The sequence below is a fragment of the Nicotiana sylvestris genome, chromosome 6 (assembly GCF_000393655.2).
Source record: "Nicotiana sylvestris chromosome 6, ASM39365v2, whole genome shotgun sequence".
Classification (NCBI taxonomy): Eukaryota; Viridiplantae; Streptophyta; class Magnoliopsida; order Solanales; family Solanaceae; genus Nicotiana; species Nicotiana sylvestris.
In genome coordinates this window covers 107,816,993-107,826,968 of record NC_091062.1, presented here as the reverse complement: position 1 = coordinate 107,826,968, position 9,976 = coordinate 107,816,993, and the positions used below count along the sequence as shown (strand labels likewise).

The 9,976-nt window shown below is 33.5% G+C and overlaps 2 protein-coding genes and 1 non-coding gene across 6 annotated transcripts; 1 reads left to right on the top strand and 2 right to left on the bottom strand.

The window, feature by feature from the left end:
* Positions 1-506: 506 nt before the first annotated feature.
* On the bottom strand, positions 507-1,709 carry LOC104228837 (uncharacterized). Its single transcript, XM_009781381.2, has one exon. It carries the CDS (start codon positions 1,707-1,709, stop codon positions 507-509), a length of 1,203 nt encoding a protein of 400 aa, XP_009779683.2.
* A 164-nt stretch (positions 1,710-1,873) lies between these two features.
* On the top strand, positions 1,874-1,978 carry LOC138872316 (small nucleolar RNA R71). The gene has a single exon (XR_011400773.1). It is a non-coding gene; the product is annotated as a small nucleolar RNA R71 (small nucleolar RNA).
* Positions 1,979-3,262: 1,284 nt separating this feature from the next.
* On the bottom strand, positions 3,263-5,931 carry LOC104228833 (uncharacterized). Of its 4 annotated transcripts, XR_011400470.1 has the most exons (5): positions 5,697-5,931; positions 5,512-5,597; positions 5,277-5,381; positions 4,606-4,837; positions 3,989-4,010 (listed from the first exon to the last, which is right to left on the bottom strand). XR_011400470.1 is itself a non-coding variant. In XM_009781377.2 (4 exons), the coding sequence occupies exons 1-4, from the start codon at positions 5,743-5,745 to the stop codon at positions 4,763-4,765; spliced, it is 315 nt and encodes a 104-aa protein (XP_009779679.1). In that variant the 5' UTR covers positions 5,746-5,931; the 3' UTR covers positions 4,436-4,762. The 4 variants fall into 4 exon arrangements, 2 of the variants coding, with proteins under 2 accessions (XP_009779679.1, XP_009779681.1); XR_011400471.1 differs by adding an exon at positions 3,263-3,711 and having other exon boundaries at positions 3,859-4,837; positions 5,277-5,597; XM_009781377.2 differs by lacking the exon at positions 3,989-4,010 and having other exon boundaries at positions 4,436-4,837.
* Positions 5,932-9,976: the final 4,045 nt, after the last annotated feature.

Genomic DNA, 9,976 nt, shown 5'->3' with positions numbered 1-9,976 from the left:
GCACGACTCTGCTACTCTGCTCAGGCTGGGCGCTTTCTCTTCTTCTTTCTCCCATGAAATCTAGCCTTTTTGCACTCTCTTGGAAGGTCTCGTCTTTCATCTCTGGCTCTTTTCTCAATCATCTTTACACGCTCAGTTGGAAACACCACCTCCTCTAACTCAGTTGTCCCATCTGGAACACTATAATTCACATGGTGACTCTGCTCTATTCCCTTCAATTCGACCACAGTAATCATGCAGAAGTCCTCATAATGCTTAGGGAGCTTAAGTGCCTTGTACACATTAAAAGTGACCTCCTCATCGTCAACTCTCATTTTTAACTTCCCTGCCCTCACATCAATAATTGCTCCACCAGTAGCTAAGAATGGTCGCCCCAAAATAATGGGCACTTCATCATCTGCCTCGTAATCAAGAACAATAAAATCAGTAGGAAGAATAAACTTTCCCACTCGAACTAACACATCCTCAATAATTCTTTCTGGCATGACTAGTGACCTATCTGCTAACTATAAAGTGATTGTAGTAGGTCTAAGCACCCCCAATCCGAGTTGCTTGAACAAAGAGGATGGCATCAAATTTATACTAGCCTCTAAATCACACAGGGCTCTACCAACTTCTTGTCCAAGAGACAAAGGAATTGTGAAACTCCCAGGATCCTTCAACTTAGGAGGAAGTTTACTCTGAACTATGGCACTGCACTCTTCAGTAAGTGCAACTGTTTCAAACTCTGCATGTCTTCGTTTGTTTGCCACAATATCTCTGAGATACCTTGCATACTTAGGCACTTCCTGCAAAATTTTCACCAAATGAAAATTCACACTCACTTGGCTCAAAATATCTAGGAATTTCTTGTACTTAGCATCATCTTTATGCTTCTGCGGTCTTTGTGGAAATGGAGGTGGTGGCCTAGTCTCAATTACTGGCTCAGGTCCTTTATCATCTTTCTCATTCCCCTCAACTGGCTTGGGAACTAATTCTCCTTCAGGATGAGCTATATTCTTCTTTTTCTTTGGAACTTCTTCTAATGCTCTTCCATTTCTCAAGGTAACCGCATTGACTTGAGCTTTAGGATTGGGCTCAGTATCACTAGGAAGAGCCCCTACTGGTATGGTATTTTGGGCTCTAGGAAGTTGGCCCACGTGGTGCTCCAAATTTCTCAGTGTTGTGGCTTGAGCCTGCTGATCAACCATTATTTTCTGATTGAAAGTTTGTTGATCTGCTATTAATTTCTGATTGAAAGTTTGTTGATCTGCGGTTAATTTCTGATTGAGGGCTTGCTGGTCGGCCATCAATTTCTTCATCATCTCCTCAAGGCTAGCTTGTTGTTCAGCCTGAGGTGGTCTGGATTGTTGTTGAGGTGCTTGAGGCCGGTATTGATTTTGATTGCCTTGATTTCTACCCCAAGAGAAGTTTGGGTGATTCCTCCAATTGGGATTGTAGGTGTCCCCATACTGATTTGTTTGGCCTCGATTTGCATTACCTACAAAATATAAAGATTCTGGATTTGCTGGGCATAAATTGCTCATGTGAACCTCTCCACATACTTCACAAAATATTTGAACTTGTTGCACTGGCTGGGCTTGTTGCTTATTAATGATCATGGTCATCTGATTGACTTGGTTGGTCAACGTAGAGACATGTGCTGACAATGCTGAGACAACATCTAATTCAAGAACCCCTGGTGATTTTTGTACCATGTTCCTACCCATCTCTCCTTGCCAATCCGGATTGCTTTTGGAGAATTTGTTCAATAACACATAAATTTCATCAAAGCTTTTCTCCAATACTTGACCTTCAGTTGCAGCATCAACTACAATTTTTGTTGGGGATGAAGCCCTTCTATGAAAGTGTGAACTAACACTTCATTCGTCTGATTGTGATGAGGACAGTCTCTGAGTATCCCCTTGAACCTTTCCCAAGCTGAGTATAAAGATTCTCCTGCTTTCTGTTTGAAGGCAATTATCTCATTTCTGATCTTTGCAGTTTTGCCTGAAGGAAAGAACCTTGCCAGAAATTTTCTTGCCAATTCATTCCATGATGTAATGGAATTAGCTAGTTCTGCCTTTAGCCATCGCTTACCTTCGCACAACAGAGAGAATGGAAAAAGTGTGAGCCTCACATAATCTGGAGTGACCCCGTTAGTGATATAAGTATCACTAATCTCCAGGAAGTTCAGAATATGCTGTTGTGGATCCTCGTTTGGAAGACCCATAAATTGCCCGTTTGCATGAAGTAGCTGGATCATGCTTTGTTTCAGCTCAAAGTGCCCAGTGATTCTGGGCTTCACTATGTTGGAGGTAACATTAGCAATATTGGGCATTGCTACCTCCCGAATAGCCATATGTTGCTCCTCTGCCATGTTCACAGGAAATTGAATGAGTGCTTGAATATTGTTTGTATCCCTTGCTTCCCTCAACCTCCTGTTAAATGTTTTCTCAGGTTCGGGGTCAAAGCCGTTGAGTATGTCCTGGCTTCTGACCCTATGCATTCAATCAAAGTTTCTGAGAGTAGAGCAACAATCGAGTAACGTTATACTAGATGAAATAAACAATTAAAGCAAAACTAGAAAGTAGTTTATATTCAAGTCCCCGGCAACGGCGCCAAAAACTTGTTGCTCCCAAACGCACACACAAGTATACGTGGTCGACAAGTAATATAATGATAAGTTGAGTGTCGAACCCACAAAGACTTGTATAAACTACTCACTAAATCACTAAAATTGTTATTCAATCCAGCTAAAATCAAAGTCCAATAATATGATTATATTATACTACGATTCTAAATAATAACTAAATTATCAAGTAACGAGTTGATTGTTGTGTATTCAGTAGAGACAAGTATTCCAGGGTTGTGATCGATTCACCATTCGTATTGTGTTCTAATTAACTCTCCCTTTCATATAATTCACTCATGGTTGCTAATTAATCGATAAATGCTCTCATAGCCTTCTCCTGAAGTACTATTCACCTATTCTCAATAGATTAACACCCGTATTCCTATAAAATCAATCTATTAAGAACTTATTAAGATTACGACATTTAATTAAGCACAGTGACTAGGTATATTCCTATCCTAACCACAAATCCTCTCCCCCCTAAGGGTTAAGATCGTGCTCTCTTCAATTCTTCTCTAATCTAAACAGGGCTTTCCCAAGCATAGTATAGTTAGTAAATAGAACCTAACTGCTAGCCAGACAATTAAGCAATTAATCACAGAATAGAAGAAACAACCATATATTGCTGAATTATAATCAAGGTCAAGCTAATATCAAACAACAATAGTCATGGCTAAATCACAACCCCAGAACAATGGGTGTTTAACCACTCATGATGTAATCAAACAATTGCATAAGTTTTGATTGATTGAAAATACTGGAAAAGATGAAGAATTCTGAGATGTTCTTGCTCTTCAATGTTTCTTGTCTCTTTTCTCCAAAGTGGCGTCTCCCCCTTCAAAAAATAGGTTTTCTCTTGCTTTTATACGTGTTGGGTAAGTCTAGGGCCGAAATAACCTTGCCCCGGGCGAATTTGGAGAAGATTCACGTCACTGGCGCCCAGCCTGGCGCGGGCGCTGCCCAATTTGCCAACACTATTTTCAGCGCCACAATTTGCACCAGGCGCTGCCTGTGGAGCCCAAATGACATTTTTCCCGATTTTGGTCATTTTAGCTCAAATCTTGCGCGTCTCGTCCCCAATTGCTCCCGAATCATTCCTACATGTAGAAACACTTCAAATTAATATAAATCATAGCATTTAACATCCCAAATTTACGAAACAAAAGTAAAATATGAGGTGATATACATAGAAATATATATGCTTTAAGCTAAACATCAGTTACTCACTGAGTTGGGGTACTCACTTTACTCCCTGCACCCTGTGTGCAGATTCAGGCATAGCTGGTATCGCTCCTGAGTGCTGATTCCTCCAGTTCCAGGCGATTTTTCAGAGACTACGAGGTAGTTGTTGACGTCCGCAGCCCTGTGTCTCTACTTCTCTATCATTTCTGTTTTCCTTTCAAACACTTGTAGTAGTTTATGACTTTAGCAGACTAGTATTATGGTTTAGAGAATGCTCGTGACTTGTGACACCCCGGTTAAGGCTGTGTCGGGTTGGACTTTTCGCATTGTTATCAATATTTCCGCTATTTAGTACTGTTTAAATCATATTTAGACTATTTTTATGTTGACTAACTACTTTAAAAGTTGAGTTGGGTTGAATTGGCTGGCCTTATCTTCACGAGAGGCGCCATCACGACCAGGTTCAGGGTTAGGGTCGTGACAATTCTTCATCAGCTTCCAACTTTGACCACTAAATCTTTCTATCTTAGAGGAAACCAACCTCAAGCATAATTACAGAAGAGTAAACTTAAATTAACATTCATCACACCAAACTATGCACTAATTCACCATGAAATCATGCAATATTTATAGTATCACTAAAAGATAAAATATCTAAAATATTCAGTATCCAGACATGTTATCTTCATCCTCCAAGTAGCAATACCACATTGAACATCATGGAGTTGTGAATTAAAGAAAAATAATGATTTTCTAATGGAAAAATAACTCTAAAAAAATAATCATAACCAAAAGAAATTTCATATTACTTGTCCAATGCTTCCTAAAAGTTCTTGGAGTTCTTCAACGGTAACATCAGGCATATTTAAGTTGCTGGGCTACTCCGACCACCACCACGAACATTAGATCAAAAAATTCCACCATAACCAACATGGCTAGCAGGTGAGGGGATATGATGCAGGTCCACTACAGTAACTTGCAGGCAGAGTAATTGCATCGTTGCATAGTCTGATTCCCACTAAAACTGACGGACGGTGAAAGCTGTGAATTGGTAAAATCACAAAATGAGAATTTACTTCGTAACGTGAAGCATATGCAAGGGTTTTAAATAGGAAAAATGAATAATATAAGAATTATAACTGTATTTACGTGAAGATTAAAATGGAGTGTCCTTTCGCGGATAAAAGATAAAAAAGAAGACTGAAAATAAACCAAATTGTAATTGAGAATAATTCTATATTATGGTGGGACTCGTTCAAACAACAACAATCATTCACACTAATATAACCAAAAACTATGTCTACATTAAACTAATTATCTTTTTATCTTATACATTTAGGTTTTACTCTTAGCGCAAAGTAACCGGCAACTCCGAATAGCTGTTATTATCTCCAAAAAAAAATTCATTGCAATTTGTTGGTAGAAGAACACAACTGCAAGTAAAGTTAAATAACTTAACCAAAATAAATGTGTTTTGAACCTCACAATGGGGAAATCGAGAAGAGAACGGCGAGTCTTCTTCTCTTCTTCCGACGCCATAAGCACGATTTGTGAAGTCCACTGAAAGGACGATACATATGACCGTCTTCAAAAAGGCATATAAACAATGGTTCAGAAAAAATGAATTAAATATAAGACCAACGAATGATAACAATGGTTGATCTTTAGCTACAAAAACTGGGGGAAAATGCATCTCTTCTAATTTGTGATTGAACCTGCAAGAGAAAGTGAAGACAGATGACCAAAAGCTTGAAATTTTGGTGAGGGCATGTAGTGATAACACAGGCCAATATCGTTTTTCCTGTAAAAATAAATAAATCAAAAGAGTAAAACGTCAAGAATATCATATTTGAAGCAAGAATTTTTGATCGAATTAAAAAGAAAAAGGAAAAAAAGCTACCCGTCTTTCCGCCCCTTAAATTACCAACTTGAGTTGAATTCCAAGTCATATCACATACAGTGCAATTTTGACAGGGACTTTGATGGGTTTCCAGAAGAAAAGTGGAACTCTCTTTTTATTCATGGAGGATGGAGGAAAAGTGGAACTCTTTTTATCTAGGGAGATAAAAATTAGATATTAGCGTTTGAAATTGTTGTCATCAAATAGGAAGAAGAAAGGGTTTTGGTAGAAATTAATGGGCTATTACTACCAATGAAGGACGAAACGGTTGGGTTTCTCAATTAAATTAATCGGTAAATGAAAGAAGAAGAAATTTATTACTCCATTGAATAAGGTAAAGGGGAAAAAGAAGAGAAAACTCAAAAACAGGAGAAAAAAGATAAAGGCAATTGCTGACAACAATATACACTCCGTCCGATCTAAAATAAGTGATTTTTTGGATGTTTTCACACAGTTTAATAAATGCACTTTTTAACATTAATTAGCAATGAAATTGACCATATTAACCTTTACTATCTCACATAAACACTCTTAACACATACTCCAACACTATTTACTCCAAGGGCAATGTAGGAAAAAAATAATTAACTCACTCTTGAAATCTGAAAAAATCACTTATTTTGGATAAAAAAAGACCAAAAAATCACTTATTTTGGACCGAAGGGAGTACTAGTTTTAGTGTACGTTGCACGTGTTTTTACGTCTATTAATAAAAAGTGTGTAAAATTTAGAATAAGAATGAATTACGTGTAATAATAATTGATCGAGATAAATGTAATATTTATATAATTAAGAGTAAGGAAAAGGGGTATTATCACTTTTAGCCCATGCCAAAAACTATTTACATTCGGTAGCAGAAAAAGTGTATAAAATTTGTATAAATTTTTGTATATAACATACATAATATATATATATATATATATATATATATATATATATAAATACAAACAATATACATTTTTCGATTATTATTTTAAGAGCGGCTATACAATGTCATTTTTCCTAAGAAAATTTCTCTATTCTTTTTATTAAGATACTAAATTTATACACAATTAAGATATTAGTTCATTGAAAATTTAGAAAATCAATTGAAATATCCAACATATAAAATATTAATGGCAGTTATCATTATATCTAACATGGAATATATATTTCTGTTGATATATTTACTTCTCATAATTGTATAAATATTTACCACTAATAAATGTATTCTAATATAATTTAAATGATTAATTGTATTTAAGCAAAAAAGAAAAAGTAGTCAAACCTAACGTGTACTTTGTGCATATGAAGAAGTTTACCATGAATTGATATAATGCCATTATTCTTTTATTAATTGAAAAGATCATAAAATTTAGAAAATGTTAAGAACTTCTTACCTAATTCAAATAAGTTTTGATTTAGTAAAAAAATTGGCTTGATTTTAAGGTCCTAACCATTAGGAAAGCAATTTAAATTACACTTTTATCCAATGTAAAACTGATTTTTAAAGGGTAAAAAGACAAACGACATTTCGCTAAGAACTTTAGTGCTTTTAATATAGCATAGATAATATATATATATATATATATATATATATATATATATATATATATATATGGGGTACACACACATCTTTTAAAATTGATACTTATGCGTTGCACGTGTCATTTTGCATAAATTATTAAAAAGTTATATGTCAAAACAATAAATTTATACGGTATCTAACATTAACAAAAATAGGAAAAATGAGATATAGTTCCTTTAAGTTATATCAAACTTATATAACTAATGTCATGGAGGAATATTTTGTAATTTTAATATATGTGCTCTTTTAACTACATTAATATTGGTAAATTTATAATTAACTTCAATTTTTATTCCCAAAAAAAAACTTTCAAATTCCAAAATATGAAGTTAAATCAAAGTTTAAGTATATTTTAAATTTTATCTTTATCGAATATTAATATAGCTAATAAACATTTCGCTTAGGGTTTCATACTTTATAATAGTATACATGCGCTTTAATAATTCTTTAGATGCGACCAACAAAATAAGCTACGTATATAGCAATTGAACTGGAAAAAAAAACACTAAAACATGATGCAAAATTCATATGAGCTTTACTATGGTAACTGGTGACACATATATGAAAACAAAATGTGATTTATCAAAATTTGAACTATTGTGCAATTGCAACAGACTTTTCACAAAAAGTGGGCGACTTATAAAATATTGGAGAAATTAATTTGAGAGATATTCAAACCCATTCTTTTCATTATATCAAACCTTTATTGGTGAAAAGTTTTGGTGTAATATTTGTATTAAATAATATCTATCAACATCTCATTTCGGGCTTCATAAATTTATAATTTATCAAAAAAAAAGATTTAAAGGTTTAAAAGAAGTAAGAAAATGTGTATTTTGAAATATTTCTTATTTTTATTGTGAACACGAAAATTTAGAATAAAACTTAAAAACTCCAAAAAGAAAGGTTTGCTACTTTTCTAATATTACCGTACAAGAAAATAGTGAAATTCTTCATTAATACAAGGAAAATAAAATAAGGTTCTTTAATTAAGTAAAAGGCCATACAATGAGTAAGGAACTAATGAGTTTATAAAAGATATTCTAATATGAATATTTTCTCTTTTGTTACCTGATATTCTTTTCGAGACCAAGATGTGACTATTAAAAAATGTGTCATGCATCCCAATTGTTGTTATATTGCATAGATGAAGAAATCAACATGTAAAAATATTTGGTGGTCTTCCTCTCATGATGAAAATCAAATTAAGCATAAAAGACTGTTGAAATTCATGATAAACCTTAAGAGAAGTTCATACGTTAAGTAGGAAACTTGAAAATAAATACAAAACAATAATAGCAAAAGACATATGAATGGATAGTCTACCTCATAGCTTTGTTAATCAGGGTCAATGTCATCCAAAGTCCTGAAAATTACAACATGAAAGAAGGAATTAGCATATCCTATAGTAATATATTCAATGTCTCAATTTATGTGATAGCGTTTAACTGAGCAGGAGATTAAAAAAGAAATAAATTAAAATTGTGTTCCTCAATAGTACAATAGTTTTTTTTAGAGGACTCTAGTTTTCTAGAGGCAATTGATGGATATAGAAACTTACACATCCTAAGTAGATCGACGCATATCCTTGATATTAAAGCAACGCCAATTAAAGTTGTTTTTTCTTGATTAAAAGTAAACTGCAACAATCCACGAGTAGGATAAGAATATTTCTTCCAAACCTCGAAGGCTGACCTTGGCTCGATATATCTGTCACTAATTTACGGTATGACTAGTATTTCCATAAATCATAGGTTCTGAGCTTGCATAATCTACAAAAATACACATAAAATTAATTTCCCAAAGCCATGAAACAAAAACTACACGTAAAACATCATGGGAGGCATCAAGAAAATAAAAATAAGACTTAAGAATGATACATCCGCCAAAATGATATATCAGATAATACCAACATATATCATAAATCATAGAAAACAGTAAAACAAGACTATGGAAGTGAACTTATTAACTAAAGCTTCAAATCACATGATATCAAGCCAAGAATAAAACTAATATAATAATTTTTTTCATTGTTATGGTTCTTTTAACAATGTTAAAGCAATACAGTTGGGAAAACAATAGAATTATAGCCAAACACATTCTTTTCATTGTTATCGTTCTTTTATGTAGGTGCTTTTCTATTTTAAGTAGGTTTTTATTTATTTCCTTAGTTATGAATAGGAGTGTAATTGTACCAATTTAATATGAATGAACTTTTAAATCTGATATAAAAATTAATTACATTTACAATGCACATCGCAATAAATAAGAAATCTAAAGATTCCTACAACTAAAGGAAACAAAACCTAAAGGAAACAAAATTCCGTAAGAAAAGAATCCCAAACAATAAAAATTCTAAAGAATCCTAAACCTAAAAGTAAGCACACGACAATTTTTTGTTTGCCCACAAAAAAAAAAAAAAATAGAGTAGTGATTGCAATTACAAGTATATCCAACATATAATGTACTTGTAAAAGGTAAAAGAGACGAACGATATTTCAATAGGGACTTCGTGCTTTTAATATAGTATATATCAGTTCCTATTATTTATTACGTACTTAATCCACAGAATCTTTTACATAAAATATTTGATCAACTTATTCTTTGTCATGGATTCAGGGTAATGATAGTCCAAAAAATAAAAGAAGAAAAATTACAGAGTACCTATAATAAACAAGACTAATGTCAAATTTGATTTGATTCTTTCTATTCC

Coding starts and splice junctions, on each gene's coding strand:
- LOC104228837 (XM_009781381.2), bottom strand. CDS start 1,709: ATGGGTAGGAACATGGTACAAAAATCACCAGGGGTTCTTGAATTAGAT.
- LOC104228833 (XM_009781377.2), bottom strand. CDS start 5,745: ATGACTTGGAATTCAACTCAAGTTGGTAATTTAAGGGGCGGAAAGACG. Junction 5,382..5,511: donor GTCTTCACTTTCTCTTGCAG/GTTCAATCACAA, acceptor GCCTTTTTGAAG/ACGGTCATATGTATCGTCCT. Junction 4,838..5,276: donor CTCGATTTCCCCATTGTGAG/GTTCAAAACACA, acceptor ACCAATTCACAG/CTTTCACCGTCCGTCAGTTT.